General features: G+C 42.1%; 2 protein-coding genes across 3 annotated transcripts; both read right to left on the bottom strand.

The window, feature by feature from the left end:
* Positions 1–5,269: 5,269 nt before the first annotated feature.
* On the bottom strand, positions 5,270–6,007 carry LOC306916500 (proteasome subunit alpha type-4-like; the record flags this gene model as incomplete). The annotated part of the gene is made up of 1 exon (XM_079494389.1): positions 5,270–6,007. The coding sequence occupies one exon, from the start codon at positions 6,005–6,007 to the stop codon at positions 5,270–5,272; it is 738 nt and encodes a 245-aa protein (XP_079350515.1).
* A 680-nt stretch (positions 6,008–6,687) lies between these two features.
* Positions 6,688–26,865, bottom strand: LOC306916453 (keratin, type II cytoskeletal cochleal-like). Of its 2 annotated transcripts, none has more exons than XM_079494316.1 (21): positions 26,779–26,865; positions 25,584–25,724; positions 21,412–21,724; positions 20,394–20,602; positions 19,709–19,769; positions 18,263–18,358; positions 17,511–17,675; positions 16,256–16,381; positions 15,218–15,438; positions 14,236–14,282; positions 13,665–13,706; positions 12,883–12,927; positions 12,690–12,746; positions 12,245–12,301; positions 11,128–11,184; positions 10,814–10,894; positions 10,150–10,206; positions 9,833–9,886; positions 8,555–8,611; positions 7,885–7,941; positions 6,688–7,102 (listed from the first exon to the last, which is right to left on the bottom strand). In XM_079494316.1, exons 3-21 carry the CDS (start codon positions 21,673–21,675, stop codon positions 7,026–7,028), a joined length of 1,830 nt encoding a protein of 609 aa, XP_079350442.1. In that variant the 5' UTR covers positions 21,676–21,724; positions 25,584–25,724; positions 26,779–26,865; the 3' UTR covers positions 6,688–7,025. The 2 variants fall into 2 exon arrangements, with proteins under 2 accessions (XP_079350442.1, XP_079350441.1); XM_079494315.1 differs by lacking the exon at positions 26,779–26,865 and adding an exon at positions 25,966–26,104.
* Between the last annotated feature and the right edge of the window lie 251 nt (positions 26,866–27,116).

The raw sequence follows: 27,116 nt of genomic DNA, 5'->3' as shown, positions 1-27,116 counted from the left end.
TCTACTACTACTAGCCATATGCACTCATGTTTATGTTGCATGTCATGGTAGGCCTACCTGCAATTTTTTTTGCTGCTAGTATTGAAGTAGCGTTGTGTATATATTTTTTTGTTCAACTATTTTTTAAAGTGGCATCTGTATATATTATTTCTCTCAAATAAATGGTTACATTCCTACAGTTGATCTGTTGTTGTTGTTCTTGTTGTAGTAACGACCCAGCACACTCAAACAAAAGAGGCTGATGACCCCCCTTGGGCCCCCTCCACTCTCACTATAACTAGACACATACCCCCCCCCCCCTCTCTCTCTCTCTGTTTAAAAGTACAGGAAAAATCCAAAGTACATGTACAAATATAGTACAGGTAAATCTCTCTCTCTCTGTTTAAAAGTAGGCTACTATTGTGAATCAGTGGACATGACAGCTTAAACACAACTCTTCTTTACTTTCAAAACTCAGAGTCAATAATAAGGCAAAGCAACATCATCACACATCATGTTGTATTTCAAGACTGAAGTAGTCGATCCCAGATAATCCCCCCAATCATCACAAACAACACAGGAATATGCAAGAGCGCAGCACAATCAAACAGCTGTCAGTGAGACAGCTACATGTAAAAATCTCTCTCTCTCTTTGTTGGGGCGACTTCTCCGGACTTTTGGGGGCGAATTCTCCGGACTTTTGGGGGCGAATTCTCCGCGCGTTGGGGCGACCGCTCTTCCCGTTGGGGCGACCGCTCTTCCCGTTGAGGCGACCGATCTTCGCCGCTTTGGGCGAGTTGGAAAAGGGGCGAGCCGTCTCGTATTCGCTGACATGGCCCCTGGTGTGACTCATAGCAGACCCCTGAGCAGTGTTGGAGCAGTGGTGCGCCTCACGTACGTTTGTAACATCCACTGTTCACACACCCTCTTGGCAATTTGAAAACACACCAAATCTTTTTTTTTTCCTTTTTTTTTTCTTTTTTCGGCTTACGCCTTTTATTGTTTTTTTTTTAAGGGACAGACAGTAGGCTGACAGGAAACGGGAGAGAGATGGGGGAAGACATGCAGTAAAGGCCGTGTTGGGCTCGGGAGTCGAACCCGCGGCACACTGCGACTGGACTACCAGTCGGGTGCCCAGACGGTTACGCCACCGCCTGGGCACACACCAAATCTCTTTGTCAAATATAAATACTCAGCCATATGCCACATTAACACATTAACACAATAACACATTCTCACAAATAACAGTCCTATTGTGATGAATAATTGGGGAGGATAAATCACAGATCTGCAATATGTGACGATTAGAGAGCAAAGGTGACATTAGATAATAATAAAGCTTCGCCAAACCACATGCTTTAAGTCATCAAAATAATAACAGTCCTATTGTGATTAATTGGGGAGGATAAATCACAGAGCTGCAATATAGTATGTGATCATTAGAGATCAAAGGTGAAAGGTGACAGTCTGTGAGTGAAACTGGTCGAGTATATATGGAAATATTTATGTGGCATTTTCATTATGGGTAATATACCGGTACCATAGGAATGAGATTGACAATTGGTCATAGCAGATTATCTAGCAGCTGTTATTGTTGCTGTCATGTTGTTGTAAAAGCTTTACATAAATATAAATGTATTGATAGAATCCTGCATTGAAAGTAAAAATCACACCCGTGTGAACTGAGTGGTGTAAGGTCTTATATAGACTGATCAGCTGTGGTCTGACGTAATGAAATCACACCCGTGTGAACTGGGTGACCATAGCAACCATGCTCATTTTTTGGTACGAACAGACAGACAGACACGTAAACTAACAAAGCCAGTTGTAGAGTGGTTTACACCATTCAAAAAATACTTGGCCCTCAATCCCAAGACCTTTAATTATCATCATCATTATCATCATAACCCTTTCCCCCATTTTTTAATTTTTTATAGTAGTAAAGTAGAAAAGTGATTTTGGGGATGGGATCAGATGAGGTTCTCAGTCATTTTCACAACCACTTCATGTTCTCCATCAGGGCCCCAGCAGGTCATCTTACACCTGAAGGACTCAGGCTTGTTGATGTCCTCTGGGTCAACCGGTGAACACATGGCAGGAGGACTGATGACTCCCCAATTTATCATCATATCCACATCCAAAATTGGAAAGTAGTTGAGCTGTATTTATGGGTAGCAGATGCAATGATAATCAAATACATGGTGCCACCCAAGAATAAATGGCTGATTATAAGTTATTATAATAACTATTTCACAAAGCAAACACCTGTTGCTAGCTAAAGAAAAAGTTGATCAATAACTTGAAAAGACTGCCTAAATAATTGTTTTTTATTGTTTGTTCATGGAAATATTTAGTTGGCAATGCATCATGGGCAATCTGGGAACCCATTGGCAAAACAAAGGAAAAACAGCGCCCCCAACAGTCTGTCTCGAGAGAGACTACATCATTGGTAACACCTTAGGAATGTGATGGGCTGGCAAAGGAGACGTTCCAGTGAGCCAACTGATTATGAAGCAGTGACTGATGCAGCAGCTACAGTAGCTGTCATAAACGAAAACGACCGTCATGTAAATATAATGATATATATAATCCTGCATTGATTGAGTAGTAAAGTGGTATAGCTACAGTAGCCATAGCCCATACATTCTCAGATAGAAGTCCTAGACCTATAGTGATGAATTGGACAGAAGCAGATTTGCAACTGTGCTCCAAGTTTTATAGCACGCTGTGTAAAGACGCATGGCCCACAATCCACATAAGGTGGGGGACAGGGTTCAAATCCCACTTAGGGTTATTATTATTACTATTATTATTATTATTATTCTTTCTTTCTTTCTTTCTTTCTTTTCTTTTCCAGATATAGCCCAGGGCATATACTTTAACGATTTAGCTAGTGCGCCCAAGCCGGCGACCTTCAGGGATAGTGGTCAACTGGCCAGTCCAACATGGCCGCCACCTGTAACAGTTTTGGCTGGAACTTTTGAACCAGATGAGCTAAAAATGCAAACTTGGTGTCTGTCTATTTAATGTTTTTCTGAGCTTTAGAAACATGTTGGAATGCTCAGTAGTGGAGTAGAAGTAAAAGTATTGCCAATTGTAAATAATCCAGCAAAGTAAAAGTACCTCAAGAGTTCTGCTGTCATTTGAGCTTACATTTTTTACTGAACCTTTTCCCACACTGGTGGTAGTGTTTTTCTCCTGTGTGAGTTTTCTGATGTAGCAGTTTGTAGTTTGTTTTAGTTTTTCCTGCACAGGTCACAGTAGCTACAGTAGTTTCTCTGTACCTATAGTTGGCCAGGAATGAAATCTGGGATGGAGAATTAAACATTGATAAAATATCACACTTGTGTGAAGCCCACAGGTTGCAGAATTCCGGCCACTCTATATACGTTACGAGACACGGTATTGACCGTGTTATTGTATAAAAGAAAATCAATCATAAGATGTATATTGGTCACATGACATCTCGTGTGTGTGTGTGTGTGTGTGTGTGTGTGTGTGTGTGTGTGTGTGTGTGTGTGTGTGTGTGTGTGTGTGTGTGTGTGTGGTTGGTCAATGGAGTGTGTGATGCTGCAATAGCCTAATATACTGTATCTCCCTAAGGGCTTAGTGGGCGGTGTGTGCAAACGCTACTGATATGGACAAAATGGACAAACACTCGTACCGATATAGACAAATAGAACGTTTGACTTGGGAGACAGCAGGGTTGCAAATATACTTGTTTTACACACAAAGTAAAAAGGTTTGAAAAGTGAAAAAGTTTGAGCGGAAATAAAATTGTGTTTTGAATGTAGTGACACAAACGGGATACAAGACACTAACTATACTCTGTGAGCTGTGTTGGAGTTTATAAACAAACCTTTGACATAGTTTATATATGCTATTTTTAATATGAACTCAATCCGTTATCTTTTTCAATGCTGTTTGTTTTGGATTCTTTGGAGTGAGAGGGGATCAGGAGCAGTCCTTATTTTGGAACAAGAACAAATGAGATTGAATTGATAGGTGAGTAATGTAAGGAATGACAGCTTGCTCAGTCTCTCAGTTGAACTGTCATTTTAAAACTCCTATCCTAAGGGTGCACTCACACGGTTAATGCAATTCTCTGTGCTCGTTGGGTGTTGTGTCATGGCCGCCCAGCGGCCCAATGCATTTCCAATGGAGGTCACATGGTTTGACCCAACATTGTGTTGTGTGAGGGGGAGGGGCGCAGTCGTGCGCCCCTCCCCCTCACACAACACAATGTTGGGTCAAACCATGTGACCTCCATTGGAAATACATTGGGCGGCCATGACACTACCCAACGAGCATCCAACGAGCACGAGAATTGCATGAAAGGTGTGAGCTCAGCCTATGACCGGCTAAACCTCTAGTCTCATATAATTGGTCCTCAATCATCCTCATTCAGTGGTGGAAACTAACTACTTTTACTAACTAAGTACTTTTACTTAAGTACTGTACTTAAGTACAATTTTGAGGTATTTGTACTTTACTTGAGTATTTCCAATTTCCAATACTTTTACTTCTACACCACTACATCTCGGAGCCAAAATTTGTACTTTTACTTCACTACAATTATTTGAAAACTTTAGTTACGTTACTTTGGCGATTTTAATTTTGATTAGAAAACATACATTAACCGCTTCAACCGTATACATTTCGGCCATTTGAAAATAGCCGATCTACAAGCTCACAATGCGTCGCAACGCGACGCATTGTGAGCTTGTAGATCGGCTATTTTCAATAGGTTTTCTACACATTTTGAATTTGTGAAATGTGACATTCTGCAATGAGTACTTTTACTTTTAGTACTTTAAGTACATTTTGATGCCGATACTTTTGTTTTACTCAAGTACATTTTCAATTCCATACTTTTACTTGTAACAAAGTAGTTCTAAATTGCAGTATTGGTACTTTTACTTAAGTAAAACAATTACTTTTTCCACCACTGTCCTCATTACAAGATGGCACAATTTCCGCCTACTCACTTCAATGACGCAGACAATTTACGCATTACGCTATGATAATGCAATACTGTACTAAGAGAACACACATTTAAGTCACATTATCTCGAAGAAATAATATCTGAAGAACTGATATATTCGCCTCCCCGCTACGACTAAAGAAATTATTAAACTTTTTTAACTGTTGTCTTATACTGCATGGAAGACAATTGAGGTTGTATTGGGTTGAAACCTTATTGGGTTGAAACCCAAACATGGAGATGTCGTACTGTATGTCACATTCTGACATCATAGTAGACAGCCTCAATTTGAGGCACGGGCACTGCTCAGGCCTCTTCTGCGTTGTGCCTCTCTATGAGCTCCTCCACCTCCCTCCGCTTCAGCACCCTGATCTTTGTCTTGCCGTCATCCCGCGTCAGAGTGGCGATCTCCACCTTCTCTACCGAGAGCTTGGTGGCATCCATGGTCCTGTTGAGGACCTTGACGGCCAGGGCCGACGCGGCGGCCAGCGTCATCTCTCCCTCTTTGAACTCCTGCTTCAGCATGGACACCGCGGCGCCGCTGCTGTTGCCGATGCAGGTGGCCTTCCAGCCTCCGTAGTTGCCGCTGGGGTCACTCTGGTACAGCTGGAACCCGTAGTGTTCGTCCCAGCCCATGTAGAGCAGGGACACGCCAAACGGCCTCTTGCCTCCGAACTGCGTGTAGGCCTGTTTCATGTCGCACAGGTGCGTCACAAGCTGCTCGCAGGGAATAGGCTCCCCGTACTGCAACACATATCTCTGTGCGATTAGTCGCAGCTGGTTGGTGAGAACATTAGCATCTGATGTGATTCCGGCTACACTGCAAGCCATGTCCTCGTTGAGCTTGTAAATCTTCTCCGAGAAGAAAGTGTCGTCAAGCAGTTTGTGGACGTTGCGCGTCTCTGCGGCTAACAGGACGCCGTCATTCGCCAGAATCCCCAGACATGTTCCAGCATGGCCGATTGCTTCCATGGCGTATTCCACCTGGTATAAGCGTCCTTCGGGGGAGAAGATGGTTGTTCTGGAATCATATCTGCGAGACATTCTCGCTTTAGAGTAGACTCGAAACCTCTTTCAGTTTGATGCTGGTTGCACTGTAAGTTCAGATATTGAGTCCTCACAGCATGTGCAACTCCACTAATGGGACAGTGGCAGTGCAGCACTGACATGATTATTTATATCCACTAACTCTCCTGATGTGTCATATCTGTGTGCTGATTGGTCAGAGGTTTTCAAAAACATCTCAGTTGCTATGGCAGCAGAAATGCACACATTTGTTAAGATGTGGCATCAAGTTGGTCACAACGTGTGTCTAATTCTGTCTGTCTCTCGCATGTACTGTATGTCTCGCCTATATGTCTGGTGTGATTGGAATGGGATGGAGTGAAGAGAACGAGGCAATCAAAGTACAGACAAAGTACAGACATTTCTGAGATAGAAGTTTTATTACATGAGCAGTAGTTATCCAGACCATCCTTATGTTGCACATTAGGCTATGCCATTTTGACTTTAATATTCAGCTTGTCAAAACATGTAAGGCCATTGATGAGCATGTACTAATACTGTATGTTATTATATACATAGATATATATAAACACTAGATGGCTCAAGGCGGAGTTTCTGACGTCGTTCACCCGGCAGCCATCTTACATCGGGGATACAGTACAGTATGTTCAATGGCAGCTCAAACAGAAACAGTCATAACTCGCTCAAATCTTGACGGATTTACAAACGGGTTGGTTTATTACAAACGTTGTCAACGTGGCTATGATTCAGGACGCTTATCTGCTTAATTTATTTTTTTATATGAACGTCGTATAAAAGCATATAAGTATGCGGACGTCTCTGACGTTTATAACAAACCAAACCGTTTGAAAATCGGTTGAAAATGTAGCAAGTTATGGTCATTTAAGAGTAGCCTACATGCCCCATAGACCCAATGTTATGTGTCCCGAGGTAAGATGGCCGCCACGTAACGACGTCGCTCTCCATTGGCCAACAACGCGGGTGAGCTATCTAGAGTTTATATATATCTATGATTATATATATAAGGCGTTTAGTTTCAGCTGTAAAAAATGTTTGTCTCCGTTGTCTTGATGAGAACCGGAGGTGACTCAGGTGTCTTCATCACAGGGGAGCCTGCAGGAAAGAAGGCAGTTTGACCCATTAAAATCGGGAAAACAAAAAGCATCAACTGTCATTATACGTTTTTCAGGAAAAAAAAACTTGGTTGTAGGCTACTGTACACCTCGTTTTTAGTGAAGTACAATGTTTGTACAAAGTATAAATGTATAAAAACGCATAAACTATTGGCAAAATGGGCATATATACTCAAGTAAAAGTATAATACTTGAGTAAGTGTACTTTCCACAACACAAACCCTGTCCAAATCTCACAGAAATTGGTACACAGTATCTCCGGACCACCACAGGCAGAATTTTGATGCGTATCGCTAGTCCGTAGTCGGCTTCCGATTTTTTTCCAAATTTGAATCACATGACGTGGGTGATGGCATCAACACAGAGCAAAAAACAATTCAATTTTCATCCATAGGGGGCGCCGCAAATGCAAAAAGCTTAAACCGTTTGTTGCAGAAAAATGTTTTTCTTTGGTGGATAAGTCCCCTCGAATCTATTTACACATGATCACAGCGGTGACGTGACATTGTAATTGGCTAGCAAAATTAGTGGGAGGGGCCTAAGTAAGCGATTGCGGCAACCACACTTTGCAATTTTTCAAAATTGCGACTTTTCTAGTATCAGTTATATGTCCATGGCAAAAATAGTTAATTTTGACAAAAATATCCACCACAAGACAGCATGGTGATGCTCCAGCTTGTACGTTTTCTACTTGTTAATTCCCCCTCCCAAAAAAATAACACAAACAGTATTGTTGAACCCCCACAGCTGTAAAATACATACTTGGTGCTGGAAAGTAACATATGGGGACCTCTGGTTCCTCACACTTCACCACAGGGACTGGAAGTAAAAATTGCAGTTAAAAAAAACGACAGTATATACACAGTACATATGTGATCTGTAGACATTTGTATTTACACAACCATAATATGGTTGTGTAAATATTATTTACCCACTGTCAGACAGAAACATGTGTGAACAGTTTAGAAAAGGTGAGGACCATGGCTGAGGGAAGTAGGGGTGCTGGGGGGGCTGTAGCACCCCCTCCCCCCAGGCACAGCCCCCCCTCGAACAGGAGGGGAAGAAGAAAAAAAAGAATACAATATGCTGTATCACAGTATTGGCACCTTATCCTGGTTAATTGCCTGTGTCAGTTCGTTCATATAACTTGCGTGTGGAGAGGGAAAGTAAAGGCCACGTTTGAGCGTGAAAATGCGCGAAAATGCGCGTGCATGATGCGCGTGCACGCGCATTTTTGCGGCGCGCGCTATGCGCGCGCACCCCCTACTAGACGCTCAGCCCCTGCGAGTGTAAAGTACTTCCCGCGGGCCTGGTGAGGACATTGTAGCAGTTTGGTTAAATCTACATACTGTGGGTCCCACATTGAAACCTGTCTAATGGTGTCAGTGACACAGCAAATATAGTCGAAGCCCCACAGTGGTAAAATACGTACTTGGTGCTGGAGAGAGGCAGGCGATCAGTTCAGGCTCTTCCAGTTTAAGCACAGGGTCTAAAGGAAAGAGTGCAGTTTAAATGTATATCCTGTAGTGACAAGCTCTTGTTAATACTCTTCATTGCTTCAATATTCATTAAAAATCACACCCGTGTGAACTGAGTGGTGTATGTCTTATATAGACTGATCAGCTGTGGTCTGACGTAATGTCTGACGTAATGAAATCACACCCGTGTGAACTGGGTGACCATAGCAACCGTGCTCATTTTTTGAGCACAGACAGACAGACTAACAAAGCCAGTTGTAGGAGTGGTTTACACCACTCAAAAAAATAAAAATCACACCCGTGTGAACTGAGTGGTGTAAGGTATTATATAGCCTGATCAGCTCTGACGTAATTAAATCAGCTCTGACGTAATTAAATCACACCCGGGTGAACTGGGTGACCGTAGCAACCATGCTCATTTTTTGAGCACAGACAGACAGACAGACAGACTAACAAAGCCAGTTGTAGGAGTGGTTTACACCACTCAAAAAATAAAACCCGGACAGACTTGAATGATCACTTTGAATAACAGAAATACCTGATCTTCAACCTCACAACACATTGCGAGGTGACGTGTTGTGAGCTTGTAAATTGGCTACTTTTGCGTGACACTGCAGTTTGACAAAGTAGGGCATTAATTTACAAAAAACAAACAAACCAGTAAGACGCCTAAGGGTGAGAAGCGACCTCTCCCTTTAGCATGTCTTGAGTGTACAGGGTTTGATTAGGTCAGATCAACATATGGAATGTGTACAGGGTTTGATTAGGTCAGATCAACATATGGAATGTGTACAGGGTTTGATTAGGTCAGATCAACATATGGAATGTGTACAGGGTTTGATTAGGTCAGATCAACGTATGAAATGTGTACAGGGTTTGATGAGGGCCTTAATCTTCGGGCCTGTTGAGAGCTTCTGGGCGCGGCTGCACTAATAACTTTGGGGTGGGCCTGTCTAGAGTTTGAATGGACAGGTATCAGTCAAAAGGGAGACATCGAAGAGGAAGGATGGATGGGGAAGGATCAACATAATATGTTGATCCTTCCCCATCCATCCTTCTGACATTCCATATTATGGAATGTCAGAACCTGTTCTCCATACTCCATATGGGCTTCCATATGGGCTTAATTGCGACAGCAGATCGCATTTACTATGACATCAGTCATATTGATGTCACGACCTGGGCACCATATATGGAGGCTTTCCAAAGCCCCACAGTGGTAAAATATGTACCTGCTGGAAAGTAGCAAGTGTTCAGCTCAGGTTCTTCCTTTTTAGGCACAGGATCTAGAGGAAAGAGTGCAGTTTAAGTGTCTGTATTCTGCAGATATTTCTGTTTACACAACCATATTTACTCAACCTACACACAAACCCACTGACAGACAGAACAGGTGTGAACAGTAGGCTATAGAAATGATGAGGACATTGCACGTGGCTTGGTTAATCTAAATACTTTGCGTCCCACATTTAAAACGGTTTAGGAAAACCTGTCTAATGGTGTCAGTGACACAGCAAATATAGTCGAAGCCCCACAGTGGTAAAATACGTACTTGGTGCTGGCAAGTGGCAGGCGATCAGCTCAGGCTGTTCCAGTTTAAGCACAGGGCCTAGAAGAAAGAGTGCAGTTTAAATGTATATTCTATATACATGGATCCAATGTAGTTATTATTTAGTGACAAGCTCTCACTAACAGAAATAGTCTGACATGTTGTGTCCTTGTAGATTGGCTATATTTGTGCGTGACACTGCAGTATGGCAAAGTAGGACATTAATATATATTAAAAAAACATAACTTGATATATGGAGATACAAGGTTTTTGCCCGACAGCGTCAGTCTGTTTACTCAACCCTCAGCCAAATGTGTGAACAATAGGAATTAAGAGTTTTATTAAACCTACATATTTTGGGTCCCACATTGGAGACAGAGGGCTATATTTTGAGTGTCTTAAGTACGAGGTCTTATTACTTAACTTAAGACCTGGAGGCGTGGCCAATGCTGTTTAGCTATTTTGAGTGGCCAAACAGCATTGGCCACACCTCCAGGTCTTAAGTTAAGTCATAAGACCTGGTACTTAAGACACTCAAAATACAGCCCAAAAGATGCAATTACTGGGGGCAAGAAAAAAAAAAACTAAAGTAAATTAATAATAACTAGTTACTTGTCCACCAGTCCCTTCCTAAATTTTAAGTAACTAGTGATACGTAATATATTACCATTTTTGAGTAGCTTTTCTACTGTTTGTGCTGGCAATTGGCAGGCGATCAGCTCAGGCTTTTCCAGTTTAAGCACAGGGCCTAGAGAAGAAAGAGTGCAGTTTAAATGTATATTCTATATACACATGGATCCAATGTAGTTATTATTTAGTGACAAGCTCTTGTTTCACTAACAGAACAATAGGAAATAAGAGTTGTATTGAACCTACATACTTTGGGTCCCACATTGCATTGAAAATGGTTTGAGAAACCCTGTCTAATGATACGAGTGATACAGCAAACATAGTCGAAGCCACATAAAATAAAATACGTACGTGCTCGAAAGTAGCAAGTGGTCACCTCAGGCTCTTCCTTTTTAGGCACTGCAGGACCTAAAGGAAAGAGTGCAGTTTAAATATATATGTATGTATGTTTGTATGTATGTATGTATGTATGTATGTATGTATGTATGTATGTATGTATGTATGTATGTATGTATGTATGTATGTATGTATGTTTGTATGTATGTATGAGTATGTATGTATGATTATGTACATACATCTGTAAACATTGTTGTTTACACAAATCAAGCGTAGCGATATTTCATTGAGGCACGGAAGGCAGAAGGTTATATGTATATATAGTTCCCCTCATTCATCCCCCTAGTAATTCATTCTGCTTCTTTAAATCAGCTGCCTCTCCAGGCCACGCCCTCATTCCCACAGTGCAATTCAGGCGGCCTACTTAAGCAGCCTCAGCTCACTACTCATTCTCCATGCTGAGCTCTCAAGCAGCTCGTGTGGCGTCTGCGTGAAAATTTCACCCACCTCCCTGGCCTCCTCCCTGCAGTTCTTAGTCCAGGGGTTATGGGATATTACTGTATTGTTTGCGATTGTGTAGATTCATTGTGTTGAATCATGTGTTGTGTTATTACAGTGTATTGTTGTTCATGGATTATTGTATCTTTGGCTCTGCTCTGGGGGGTCGTTGATATCAGAGCTGTGTCTCGATGCACAGATAATCGGAGATATCAAATGTGATATCAGACCTGTGTCTGGATACGCAGATTATCTGATATCACATGAGCAGAGCCACTCCGCCATACTAACATGCAATAGCTTTGCAATAAATGGTTTATGGTCAATCTGAGCTGAAGTGTCTCAATGAACCACATTTACTCAACCTACACACAAACCCACTGTCAGACAGAACAGGTGTGAACAGTATAGAAAAGAAGAGGACAAGCGGTTTGGTTAAATCTACAGGGCAGGGAGTAATAAGTAATAATTTACATTTTTTTTAAAAGTAACTAATAATACGTAATATATTACCATTTTTGAGTAACTTTTAAATACTTTGCGTCCCACATTTAAAACGGTTTAGGAAACCCTGTCTAATGGTGTCAGTGACACAGCAAATATAGTCGAAGCCCCACAGTGGTAAAATACGTACTTGGTGCTGGCAAGTGGAAGGCGATCAGCTCAGGCTGTTCCAGTATAAGCACAGGGCCTAGAAGAAAGAGAGCAGTTTAAATGTATATTCTATATACAGTACATGGATCCTATGTAGTTATTATTTAGTGACAAGCTCTTGTTTCACTAACAGAAATATGTTGTGTCCTTGTAGATTGGCTATATTTTTGCGTGACACTGCAGTATGACAAAGTAGGACATTAATATATATTAAAAAAACATAACTTGATATATGGAGATACAAGGTTTTTGCACGACAGCGCCAGTTTGTTTACTCAACCCTCAGCCAAACATGTGTGAACAATAGGAATTAAGATTTTTTTTATTAAACCTACATACTTTGGGTCCCACATTGCATTGAAAACGGTTTGAGAATGAGTGACACAGCAAACATAGTCGAAGCCACATAGTGGTAAAATACGTACGTGCTGGAAAGTAGCAAGTGGTCACCTCAGGCTCTTCCTTTTTAGGCACTGCAGGACCTAAAGGAAAGAGTGCAGTTTAAATGAAAACTGTCCAGGACACCCTGTCTAATGGTATGAGAGACACAGCACACATAGTGGAAGGAAGGCCCCACAGTGGCAAATATATGTATAGGCCTACGTGTTGGATACTTACAGAACCAAAGCGGTTCATGCTGTGACTGTCCTTTCATCACAGGGCCTAGAGATAGGAATGAACAGAGTGCAGTAAGTCCAAACTGCTACATTTCAGGGGGAGAAAGAACCTGTGTTCCAACAGATGCAATGTAGTTATTTAGTCCCAACCTCTTGTTATTACTTTATTTGTTACGTAAGGGATAATATCTGGCTAGGTGGTCATTGTCGGGAGATAATTCACCGACAAGGAGTTTAACCACAGAGGCGAAGCCGAGGTGGTTAAACTCCCTGAAGGTGAATTATATCCCGACAATGACCACCTAGCCAGATATTTAATACATTGACCCAAAACACAACAAAAAAGTAGTAAGTTCACGCTGGCTGCGTCTGGCCAGCTGCAGGGCTGCAGCACTGTCGGAAAACAAGGCAGTGAGTTGATCAAATCGAATCTCATTTTCGGGTACTGCTTCGTCTATTTCTCGCTCAAATGTTTTCAAAAACATTTTTTGAGAGCAATGTTTAGCTTACATTGTGTGTCACTAGTGTGTGTGTGTTTACACGGCTGTCATGTTGGAAATAGCAGTAAATCAAGCGGGGCGCAGCCGCGCAGCTGGTGCTCAGAGGGTTTGATTAGGCAGAGGTCTGTTATACAGCGGAGCGGTCATTATCAACACATAACTCACCGCTGAATTCAGCGATTGACCAATCAGAATCAAGCATTCAACCAAGCCATGTAATAAATATTTATAACCCCCCCCCCCCCCCCCCCCCCATTTAGAAGAAAAGTTGTGAAATACGTACTTCTTGGTCCTGACCGTCCTGGATACGAGTCAATACACAGGCCTGGGGGAAAGAGTGTCGTTAATGAAACACCAACTACAAATACATCTGTAGACACTTGTTTTACTACTATACTATACTATACTATACTATACTATACTATACTATACTATACTATACTATACTATACTATACTATACTATACTATACTATACTATACTACACAACCCGACAGCCAAATAGAAGAGTGTCATTTTTTTCCTCCACAGTCTAGAAGAGGATTGCAGAAGTTTAGGCCTTTTATTGAACCACTTGTCAACCAGGCGCCAATATGGTGGTCATGTCATTATCTATACATGATTATTATACCAATTTTCTAGAAGTTTTAAGAATCGTGACACAATATGAGCTGCAATGTGGACATTTTTGTGGTTGTTTCTATTTTTGAAATACTACTAAAAAATAGGGATTAAGTTGAACATTGGATCCAAATACCAACTTAAAATAACAGATCTGCAAGCTTACACAGCAGGTCACACGAGTGTCTGCTTGAGTGTGTGCTGTGCTGTGTCACTAGTACTGAAACACTTACCGTTGTTGGGCACTGACTGGATGCTGATGATAGACTGATATCCAATCCTGTGAGTGACAAGAGGTTACACACTGTAAGACATGCGTTCCCAAAGTGGGGTCCGGGGACCCCTGGGGGTACTTGAGGGAGTTCCAGGGGGTACCTAGCTCAATTATAGTTATGGGACTGTAACTCTGAGAGTGTACAAATTTGTACACTCTCAGAGTTAAATTAACAGTGGTTTTAGAATATACATTGGGGTACCAGAGATAGAAATGCCATTAAATCGGGGGTCCGTAGCATAATGCGTGTGAAACTGGGGGTCCTTGAAATTAATATGTTTCGGAATCACTGCTAGAGCCGTAAAAATCTCCCTTATCGGGGTCACTGGCATATGTTTTCAAATGGGGGGTCCGTGGCCTAATAAATGTTGATTTCTTGACATGAAAAAGTTTGGGAACCACTGCTGTAAGATATCACAACCAGCAGGCAGCAGCTAGCATAAAGAACCACTTGACATAGAAAGAAAACTTTCAGAAAACCTTTAGGATTTAGAAGCCATTTCTTTTAGAATCGGCCTCGGGTATAAATGGGTTAACCCATTTAGGCCTGATGTCGAGATTTAAAGAAATGTCTTCTAAATCCTGACAGTTTTCTGAAATACCTCGTTTCTATATCAGTGGTGCTCAATATTTCATGTCAAGGACCCCAAAAATTACATGTAATTGGCCACCAACCCCCATTTGAAAATATGTTGTTTCAGGGACCTCCCATGCAGAAGCAAAGATTTGCGTTAAAAACGTTCACTCTGGAAGAATATATATATATTCAAAGATTTGCGCAACATTTTCACAAATTTTCAAAAATAGCAGACCTACAAGTTCGTAGTGCGGCACTCGGTGCCGCGCTACGAGCTTGTAGATCTGCTATTTTTCAATAGCTAAAGTATAACCAAACGTGGTTCCCGCCCCCAGAATGGGTTTTTAAATCCCAGGCCATTCACCTCTCCTCCTCTCCCTCCAGTAGCTTCCTGTAGGTGGAGATCTCGATGTCCAGGGCCAGCTTGACGTTCATCAGCTCCTGGTACTCCCTGACCTGCCTGGCCATGTCGTGCTTGGCCCTCTGCAACGCGTGCTCCAGGTCCCCGACGCGAGCCGTGGCGTCCTTCACCGCGTTCTGGCCGCGCGCCTCCGCCTCCGATATCTGGTCCTCCACGGTGGAACGCTGAAGGTGTAGGAGGTCAGGGGGGGTGCAACGGTTAACACCCCTGAGCGCACAGGATGGAGTTCCCCCGCCCTAGTATAAATTAGTAACGCCCAGCGCTCAAGACGGAGATTGATCAAAAGAACGGAGATTATTGATATCAAAACCGATCGCATCGCTCCACAGGCTGGGAGCGTCTGTTGCGCAACACTCAATGTTATTTTCCGGTGGGACGCCATCGAAAATGTTCCCCCCCCATTTTAGCCGACGTGAATAACTCTTGGTCTAAATCATTCCGTCCAATTCTAAGAAAATATTATGTGTTAGACGGCCCACCGCGGTCCTGTCGCTAGTCGCGTTAGAATTAATCATACCTCCCGTTGTTGCCGATCGCCTCAAGAGTGTTTTGGCTACATCAAGCTACTTCAGCCACATCCGGGATAACATCCGGTCCGTTGCTAAATGTTCTCCGCATGCTATAAATCGCTGGGCGCTATGATTTAATGGATTAAATAACCCTGGGCGATCGGGGTGATCTTATTTGATTATAAAATATTTTTGATAATCAATAATAAATAATCTATCACTATAGTTAGTTTAAAGGATTGTTGAGAACAGACCTCAGAATGTACTTGTTTCTGTGTCGCACTGTGCTCAGATTGCATGCAGCGTCAGACTCTGATCAGCAGCCTTAATAACAATGACACAAAGTCACCTTTCACAGCATTTGACATGTCAATTCTTTACAGTTAGGTGTGTTTCTTTTTGTCTTTATTTGCTGCTACTATACACATCATCAACACAAGCGTCAGTGGTGACTCTGACTGGGAGTACTCGCCTGTGCCTTCACGGAGTGGATCTCGTTCTGCAGCCGGCTGATCAGGCTCTTGAGCTCGGCGATCTCCAGCTTGGTTTCACTCAGTTCACTGCTGTGCTGGTCGGCCGTGGCGGCCATCTGGTCAAACTGGTGCAGGCGGAAGATCGAGTAGAAGAGGTTTAGTTTGTTACTTACGACACACCTCAAATAAAATGTTTGTATTTTGTCATGTGACGTATCCCGTGTAGAAAATTGCAGATCTACAACAGAGTATTAACCCATTTAAACCCTGAGACGATTCTACAAATGTCTTCTAAAGACAGTTTTCTGAAAAACCTATGTTTCTATGTCAGTCGTTCTCAAACATTTTTATGTCAAGGACCCCCAAAAATATATGCAATTGGCCGGCTCCCATTGTTAAGAAACCTTTGTTATTGCATATTTAAATACACAAACAGCATGCCTGAATGAAATTATTCACGCTAAAGGATTAGTGAGTGTTTTTTCTTTTCTTTTTTGTAAAAGTACAAGTTGGTACAATTGGCTCACAGCCTCTGCCTGCATGAAGACCAAAGGCCTAATATTTTCCTGGGTCAAGGGAGGATTCCTTCTTGCTAAGCTAGTGGCTAAAAATATTTTGACAGGCCTTGATGTCATCGTAATGCCTGATTTTACACTTGGTTGCATGCTGAAAATAGCAGATCTACAAACTCACATCGAGCTAGTAGCTGCTTATAGATCTATTTTCTGAAAGCAACCAAACACAACATGACTTGTCTTCTATAGTTCTACTGGGTCTCTTCTCCATTGGTCACTCCCTAACATTTTTGTCTAGTTTTTATCTGACAAAATATTTAGTTTTGGTCATCGTAGATTAGTCTTTAGAGAAACAAGAGGAACTAACCAGGTGCTCAATGGAGGTAGCAGGATGTGATAATGATAAAAAGATGCTCACACGGATCAAATAATGGGATCAATACATGATAAAAAGAGAAGGATCCGGGCACACAAGGTTAAAAACTGAGGAACGCCTTTATTAATTTAAAAGGCAACTGCCAACATGTTTCGACCTAACAGGTCTTCATCTTGCCCTGATGAAGACCTGTTAGGTCGAAACATGTTGGCAGTTGCCTTTTAAATTAATCCTTCTCTTTTCTCTTTTTATCTTCTTCTCTTTTTATCTCTCTTTAAATCGTAGATTAGTCTTTATTTAGTTTTTATTTAGTTTTCGTCAGTGAAAAAAGGCAATGGTCCATGGAATCACCCTTATTCTCACCTTGACCTTGTACCAGCTCTCGGCCTCCGTGCGACTCCGCGCAGCGAGGTCCTCGTACTGGGCTTTGACCTCTGACACGATCTGGTCCATGTTCAGATCGCGGGAGTTGTCCATCTGGACGACCACCGACGTGTCCTTCGTGCTCTCCTGCAACTCACACAGTTCCTGTGGCAAAACCAACAGCGCTATGGTGAGCAGCACAAAACTACCATGACGGCAAACGCAAACAGAATAGGTTTTCATAGCTCACATTTGATCGAACCCTTTAAGACTAGGGGTGCACGATTATAAAATTAAGACCGGTATCCGATTATTTGCAGGGTCATATCTGCCGATACCGATTCTGAACAGACGGATTATGCTGCCTTCAAACATTAGAAATACACAAAACAAAAGCGACAGAACCATTGACGGTCACATTATTATTGCGTCATCAACATCTGTGAAAATATCTGGATTATTTTTAGATCGATCCGATATGGCATTTTATGGCCGATTTCGATATGCTACCAATTATATTGTGCATCACAATTTAAAACCATTATGTCATTGACCTGAGGTCCCTTCCATGGCCACCTCCCTTTTCCCCTCTACACGAAAGCTCAAGGCTAGGCGATCTACTATAGATTGCCTATTTTCAGCCAGTTTTTCGTGTAATGTTTGCCTATTATGAATAGGGAAGCCAGGGTTCATGTGGTTATGTATGCTTTATTAGAATCAACGGCAGGATTAATTGTGTAAAGATGCGTTACCATGTCATAGAGTCTCCTGAGGAAGTTGATCTCATCTTCCAGACTAGTGACCTTGTCCTCCAGGTCCACCTTGCACAGATAGCCAGTATCCACATCCTAGATGAAGACACCATTTCATCAGATAAACCCTGTGTACAGTAGCCTACAGTACATCATGTCCCGGTTCTTCTCTGTGATGGAGCGTCTCACATTTTATGTGAGTTGGTCAACTGAAGGCCTGAGGCCGATTCTATAAATGCCTTCATTAGCAGCAGTTCTCTAACTTTTTTGTGACAAGGAGTAAGGACCCCATAAATGTATATAAATTTGGCCACGGCCCACGGACCCCCCGTCTAAAATTAAGAAGAGATGATTTGTTGTTTAAAAAATCACACCCGTGTGAACTGAGTGGTGTAAGGTCTTATATAGACTGATCAGCTGTGGTCTGACGTAATGTCTGACGTAATGAAATCACACCCGTGTGAACTGGGTGACCATAGCAACCATGCTCATTTTTTGGTACGAACAGACAGACAGACACGTAAACTAACAAAGACAGTTGTAGGAGTGGTTTACACCACTCAAAGAAGTATTCAAAAATGTTCAAAAATAGCAGATGTACATTAAAGCTCGCAGGGAGCTTGTAGATCTGCTATTTTTGAATAGCCCACGCTAAATCTAAAATTCCACAGATGCTTTCTCGGTTTTAATGGGTTTGGTTAACAACTGTGGATAAACACTGCATGTTTAACACACAGTTAAAACACCTGTTTTCACTTTAACTCAGAGTAACTCATACGAATAATTTTATTTTATTTTACACTGCACAGATAATTCAATCTTTCCTCCTAATGGAAGGTGTTTTAGTTGTCGAGGTTAAGAAAGTGTTTTTGCTGTTATAGTCCAGTAATAATGTAATTTGACCTCTAACTAATTGCAAAAAAAAAAAACTCAGCTGATTTTGCATCTTCAATATATCCTGAATAACAGAAAAAAAGTTGCCTGGAATTGTCTGAGGGGAAAGTGTTGAAAATGGCCTGTACAGTATGGCCACCATTGACATCCTATTATAAGGCAATATTTTCTAAATGTCCTTATGCTTTAAGTAGCATGTGACATATCAAACTAGGGGGCTTTCATGGTGCTGAATCCATTCCAAGCATTAGTTTTGCATAAAAACACTCATTGGGCTAAATTTGGCCATAGGAACTTGCCAAAATGTGATGATGTCAGCACATTTGGGCAAGTTGCTATGGCCAAATTTAGCCATTTTCAACACTTTCCCCTCAGACAATTCCAGGCAACTTTTTTCTGTTATTCAGGATATATTGAAGATGCAAAATCAGCTGATTTTGTTTTTTTGCAATTAGTTAGAGGTTGATCCTGTATTTTCCATAGATTTCCTGTACTATTATTTGCTGGGAACAACTAATGCATTTTCCAGTACTGTCTAACAATGATTTGTACCTTTTTAAGATTGACAAACTCATTCTCCGTTTCATTCCTCTTGTAAATCTCCTCCTCGTACCTGCAACCAGACACAGGAAAACAAAAACACGCCAGGTTACATTTATGTGACTTAGAATCTTAGATTAACGTTACAAACATAGAAGGACCACTTCACACAAGATGGCACCATTTCTTTGTCTCAGAGGAGATCTGTGGACAGTTCCGAAACCTGCCTACCAGTGACATCATCGGTAGGCAGGTTTGGTCATTAAAAACGAGATTTCAAACTTTCGTTGTGGTTTCATCAATGTACAGAACAATGGCTTCTATTTCAGCATGCTAACTTTCCAGGAAGAACAGTCTGCAGTTTAGCTTGTAATCCCCCTCGAAGATGTCATTGGTACTAGGCATGTTTCTGAACTGTCCACATCATTTCTCCTCTAAGACAGAGTTAGTAGACAAAAATGCTACCAGCTTAACCCATTTTGACCTGAGATCAGATTCTAAAAATGTCTTCTACATCCTGACAGTTTTCTTAAAAAGCTATGTTTCTATGTCAGTCGTTCTTCGATTTAAAAAAAATAGCAGACCTACAAGCGTAGATCTGCTATTTTTCAATAGCTAAAGCATAACATGGTGCTATCACATGATGCTAACACCAAAATGGGTGTAAGGACTGTAAGCGCTCCCTTTAATGTCTTACTTTGTCTTGAACTCCTCCACACTCCTGTGCATGCTGTGATTCTCCTGGTCCAGCCTGCTCTTGTCGTTGCTGACCATGTCCAGCTGCCTCCGCAGGTTGGAGATGTAGGCCTTCATCATGGGCTCAATGTTGGACGAGGCTGTGGTCTGCTCCTGCAGCAGCGTCCACTTGGTCTCCAGCATCTTGTTCTGCTGCTCCAGGAATCTCACCTGGAAAAAAAACACAAACAAAAAACATTAACGGGTGTGACTGTAGGCTACGAAATGTACATGTTTGATTATGAATGATTCGTGCAATGGATTAATATACTAAAGTATGACTGTATTAGCCTGGAAAGTGGAAAGTGGATCCTGCTAGAGCGAAATACTCAATACTAGGCTATGAATTTATGCCATAATTCTCTGTTTCTCAACGTCAGTTCCAGGGACCACCAGCGGTCCAAATGCACCCTCACAGGGTCTGTAACTCCAAGAGCGTACGAATAGAACCAAATGGGGCCCTTTTGGGGTCCATTCAATGGTGAGTTAAATTCCAGTATTAGTTTAGTTCAGTGATTCGCGGCCTTTTACATTTCAAGGCCCCCGGTTTGATATGCATCATCAGGACACAGACCCCATTTTTGTTTATCCCTGGGACGCCCTATCTGTCACATTCTCAGTGTTTATTTCACTCTGAGAGTGTGCAAATGGAACCAAATGGACCCTTATGTGTCCATTCGGTTCCATTTACAGACCCGTAGAGGTCCATTTGGACCCCTAAGTACCGGAAAGTACATTTTATTTGTGGAGCACCTGTCACAGTCAAAGTTTTAAAACAGAAGAACAACAATAATAGCCAAAATATGAAATAAACCAATCAACCAATGAGATAGAGGAAACCAAAATATTGGACATCACAACACAGGACGAGTCACAACACGTCACATTATGATCAAATGAAGCAATGTCGATGTCGCGCACTGTAGTCAGACGTTCAACTTTCTCAACCGGTGATAACACTGGTGGAACAGGCCTCTTACCTTATCAATAAAGGAAGCAAAGCGGTTGTTGAGGCCCTTGATCTGGTCCTTCTCGTGGGTGCGGACAGCTTGGACGGTGGGGTCAATGTCCAAGTCGAGCGGCGCCAGCAGGGTCTTGTTGATCACCACAGGGGTGATGGGACCCCCCAGGTAGGGTCCATAGCTGGCCCTGGTGCTGCTATAGGACCCCAGGGACATGCTACTGAAACCTCCTGCCGAGCTGTACAGGCCGGAACGGCTGCTGCCCTTCTTCCTCAGACTCATGGTTGGTTTGGTGGTGGTTGACTTGTTCTGTGTGGTGGAAGAAGAGTCCCTGTTGGTGTGGAGAGAGCCAGGAGTGTTAGGGGAGGTGAGAGGTGTCCTGTGTTGACGTAGGCCTTTTATACACACAACAAAGGGTGTGGTGTGGCATAATATGTGGCTCACCAATGTGGAGGAACCTGGTTGGTCAGTCACATACCACCCTGGGTCCCTGTCTAGCACCCCCCCCCCCCCCCCCCCCCCCTCGATCAGGGTGTCTTACTGGTTTGAAAACTTTAGTTGCTAGTGACTTTATAGATTGTGAGTATTATTACAAAACATACCTTAACCAATTCAGCCATACAGTATATATACATTTTGGCCATTTTAAAATAGCCGATCTACAAGCTGTATAGATCTGCTATTTTCAAACGATTAAAAAAAAATCACACCCGTGTGAACTGAGTGGTGCAAGGTCTTATATAGCCTGATCAGCATTGGTCTGACGTAATGTCAGTGACCATAGTAACCATGCTCATTCATTTGGGCCCCACGTACAGGTACATAGAAACATAGATACAGACAAAGCTGGTTATTGGAATGGTTTTCACCACTCAAAAAAAATATATTGTATGCATTTGAAAAGTTGTGAAACAGGTCATTCTGCATAATGAATACTTTCTACTTTTGGTACTTTAAGTCCATTTAGCTATCGATACTTTGGTAATTTTACTGATGAAACTTTTGAATTCCAGACTTTTAACTTGTAACAGAGTATTTCATTGCAGTATTGATATAGTATTTTTACTCAAGTAAAACATGCGAGTACTTTTTCCACCACTGGCCCCACAGCTACCCATCGCTACACCAACGGGTTGCATTGTTCCTGCCGCTGGTCAGGAATCCTGCCTCCTTGAATAGAACCAAGGTATTCCACTACAGGTGTAGCCTGGCGCAGCCACACTTCACCCGCCCCTATTGCATATGCATATTCCCCGAGGCGGATTAGCCCAGCGCAGTAGTATATTAGTATCGCTACTACAGGTGTTTCCCAAAACCACCATTTAGACCTGAGGACGATTCTACAAATGTCTTCTAAATCCTGACAGTTTTCTGAAAAACCCATGTTTCTATATTAGTGGTTCTCAAATTATTTCATGTCAAGGCCAAAAATGTTATGAAATTGGCTGCCGACCCCCATCTGAAAATATGTTGTTCAGGCCCCCAGAAGCAAAGATTTGAGTTAAAAACGTTCGCTCTGAAAGAATATATATGCAAAGATTTGAGGCACAATTTCACGATTTTTCAAAAATAGCAGATCTACAAGCTCGTATCACGGCACCGGCTTGTAGATCTGCTATTTTTCAATAGCTAAAGTATAACGTAATGCTTAAAACACCAAAAGGGGTTCCCGCCCAAAACCACACAAAAATACTATAGCCGATCTACAATCCGATCTATTTTAAATATTTATTTAAATATTGAAAATCTGTGATAAATTAAATAAACACTGAGGATTTTACTGTGTTAATTGCTAGAAACGTATAACCATACAGGAACCCTGGCGTCCCAATTCACATCATAACAGGCGAACATCCAGCTAAAACAGTCAATCTACACTACAGGGTCACAGATATGTGTCGCAAACGCAGAACATGAGCCGGTAAATCTGATATTTTCGGTGAAGACATTTGGTGTAGAGCGAAAGGAGGGGACCGCATGGACCCAGAGTTTCCAGAGTTCCACTTTCTGTTGTCAGTCGTTCAATAAAATTAATTCGAGTGATCCGTGTCAGTCAATAATAATGTGGGAACACAACACTGCCTTAGTGCCTATTTTCCTTACAAGATCTCCATCCAGCTGATTCAAATTCAATAATAATCAATGGCTCTGACACTTGCTCTTAGCAGTAGGCTAACTCCTGCCCTGTGTTTCATACTTTTTATTAAAGTGACTTCAGCGCTCGATAATAAGCATTCATCACCAGGGATTGAGAGACCAGTAGTTGGTTTTTGTATAAAGGGACACAGAAGTCATCAAATGTAGTGTGTATGGACTGTGGCTCTGCTGTTTATGTGGAAACAAGTTCTGGTTCTACCGAATAACCTGTATGGTGGGTTGGATCTGAGTCTTCACTAACAGAGTGTGGAAGAAAATCAATACAAAGACGGGTTGTGTCAATAGAAAGCCTACTTTCCTTAGTGGACGCACTCTGAGCCCCCCACCACACGTATAAACGGTACTTTTTGGCCAAAAAGGGATTTTGTTTCCACCGGGAAAAAAAATACTTTTAGTTACTCCAATGCGCCCTCTACCGATATTGCCCAGAGAACTGCCTCATAGAGAATATTTTTCCTCCGGTGAAATTAAATCCCTTTCTGGCCAAAAAGTACCGTTTATATGTGTGGTGGGGGGCTCAGAGTGCGTCCACTAAGGAAAGTAGGCTTTCTAATGACACAACCCGCCTTTGTTTTGGTGAGTAGCAAAAACGTTCTTTTAAAATACGCTAAAGAGGAGAGGCTGGTCTGATTTCGATTTGAGATTTAAAACCGAAAGTCCCATAGCCTTATACTGCAGGGCAGAATCGTAGAAGCAGTAGAAGGCTATGGACCAGAGCTAGTCTAGTTCACACTGCTGACATTCTGTCTCGTGAGCCTTTGATCTGAGTTGGCCTTTAAAGGCCGCACATCCAATCAGACCCTAGAGAATCATCTGGTGGCCTAGCTGCTCTTCACACGCAGCCCTGAGATCAGAGAAGATCACTTTATGATCAATCAGCTGGCAAGGGTTTGGACCTCCATTGTATTCATTCTTCCCAGTGTCAAAGAAAGAGAAAAGAATTCTGTTTAATCATAAGCTGCAGTACAGTTTGAAGGTAAACACACACATCCATGGTGACAGTTCTGTACTGAGAGTACTGAGTCCCAACCCGTTCCTCTTTATTCTTGTTTAAAAAAAATACATTGTGAAATAAAATAGCCAAAACAAGCTCATGACGTGAGCACTTGCATGATTAACTAGGTCATTCATTTACGAAATAAATGTAAAAAAATTCAAATGTGGAGTTACAAGGTTTCTGATAGGCCTATTTTATTCATACTTTCAATTCTTGCCAATTCTATATTCTGTCACCTTTGATGTCATCCAATCCGATGGTAACCAAGGGAGACTGTGCTATACGGCTGCTGCTGTTATGTGGCGCACCAATGTGGAGGAACCAGCCGGTCTGTCACATACCACCCTGGGTCCCTGTCCGCCCCACAGGAGTGGTGGAAAGTAACTACGTATACTTAAGTACTTATAAGTAAAAAATAAATCAGGTACTTTTACTTTACTTTCCAAATTTTAAATTTAATTGAATTCCGATTTTCTATACTATTACTCCACTACATCTCAGAGACAAATATTGTACTTTTACTCCACTACATTAGTTACTAGTTAGCCTACTTTCTAGATTTTGATTATTATTACAAAACCTACATTAAAATGGAGGTTGGGTTTGTATAGGAAGAGGGCGGGCCAGCTAAAATAAATATAAAATATCTAAATACTGAATCGAGCAACTTAAAACTGTCTGGGGTGTTCACATAAGCCTGGGTAGACGATTAAATTACCAAAACTTTAAGTGAAATATCCCTTTAACCAATCTGACAATCTAACAATCTGTGCTGTTGTTGTCAGGCTTGGCTACAACAGGTTGCAACTGCAGACTCTCTCCACATGAGGGCAGCATAGGGATGGCTGCTTTCTGTCAACCTTCACAAACGCATGCAATTATCTGTCAACTCAAAACACTTGCTGTTTCCGAGCCTCCGAGGTGTCCCAAACAGAACTAGACTACATTCATTCATTTGTAGTCGCCTACTGCGGTGAATAAGATATACAAGCTCACAACGTAGTTCCACTTTGAGTCACATTGATTTATAGTATACCTTTATTATTGAGCTGGCCTCGACGGAATTTCAGTCGCCCAGGCCTTGTTGGAAAGCCAGGTGACGCGAGGCTAGTAGTAGTCGGTCGCCCACAGAGGCAGCACAGCAGTTTGATTTAGAAAGATACAGTTCTGTGTGAGACTGAGACACAACAATACAAAGGTAAGAAATAACATTAAGTAGCACCATTAATAATACAAAAGTATACATACAATAAATGATACAAGCTCTCCTATATGCAGAACATCAACAACACCAGGTTATAGCCCAAACATTTAGACTCTCGTAGGTTTTTTTCGATTCTGACGAATGGAATCGAAAAAAACCTACGAGAGTCTAAATGTTTGGGCTAACCAGGTTACACTACACTACAGTCACTTACTTTCATTACGCCGGCTGGCGCATGGGGCAGAAACAAAGTTTCTCCACTTGCATCTGTCTTCTCTAGTATTATATGGTCCCCCAGGCCCCAGCTGGCCTGCTCTGCCTCTGATGTTGCATGGTTCTGCTTCTCTATCCTGCTAAACGCATGTCATGCTACTGATTCTAGGGCCTCCCTTTCTTTCTCTTGGCTTCTGGTTCTGGGTCTGGGGTCCAGACAGTGTAATGCGACTCTCGGGGTAGCGTTGATGTCCATTCTGACTTCTGAGGACATGATGCATTGCCAACCCAGGTCCATATAGTGCAGAATATAACCATAACAATCGTTCATTTTGTGATAAAAGCATGAAATTTGGTACACATATAGCCAAAGGCATCTCAAACATAATTGGATGTGGAGGCATCCTGAATTTTCAACATGGCACCCATGGCAGCCATTTTTCAAAATGCCACCATTGACATCCTATTATAAGGCAATATTTTCTAAATTTCCTTGTGCTTTAAGTAGCATGTGACATATCAAACTAGGGGGTTTTCATGATGCTGAATCCATTCCAAGCATTAGTTTGGGCTAATTGGCCAAATTGGGCTAAATTTGGACATGGCAACTTGCCCAAATGTGCTGACATCAAGTTGCTATGGCCAAATTTAGCCCAATGAGTGTTTTTATGCAAAACTAATGCTTGGAATGGATTCAGCATCATGAAACCCCCTAGCCCGTCTCCGGACCCCCCGGGTTGAGCTCCTTTGGACCCCTACCCCGTAGGGTCCGGTATCATCGGCTTCAAGCGACATGGGATGCAATCTGACTTACCCTGATTTACCCCTGTGCTGCGGTGTGGGTGTCACGCTGACATATTCCAAAAGAAGCATATGAACGCTATAGGAGACAACGAACCCTCTGACCCCCCCCGCGAACGGCTCAGAAGCCGTTAAGTATTTTTAATGTTTGTACGACCGTTTTGGCAGCTCTCTTCCTTCCTTCCTTGACTTCCTTATTGACATCCTATTGTACCGCCTCCATCACTGTGGCTGGCTACCTGCGACAGAGGCAGGAACGCGCAGATAGCCAGTTCCGGCGCTCAGTTTGCAGAGTTGCAGTACATTTCAAGCACAACTCAATACAAAGACTGTTGTTTGTGATGGTCTTGG

The sequence above is a fragment of the Electrona antarctica genome (assembly GCF_951216825.1).
Source record: "Electrona antarctica genome assembly, chromosome: 23".
NCBI classification, from domain to species: Eukaryota; Metazoa; Chordata; class Actinopteri; order Myctophiformes; family Myctophidae; genus Electrona; species Electrona antarctica.
Note: the sequence above shows the minus strand (reverse complement) of the source record. Positions and strands in the feature narration are given on the sequence as shown.

What these genes read in the sequence shown, in the direction of transcription:
- LOC306916453 (XM_079494316.1), bottom strand. Translation starts at nt 21,675, where the DNA reads ATGAGTCTGAGGAAGAAGGGCAGCAGCCGTTCCGGCCTGTACAGCTCG. An exon ending in CTTCCACTTGCCAGCACCAA is followed by an intron (nt 11,185 to 12,244) that starts GTACGTATTTTA and finishes TCTTTCCTTTAG; the next exon opens with GTCCTGCAGTGCCTAAAAAG. An exon ending in CACTTGCTACTTTCGAGCAC is followed by an intron (nt 10,895 to 11,127) that starts GTACGTATTTTA and finishes TTTCTTCTCTAG; the next exon opens with GCCCTGTGCTTAAACTGGAA.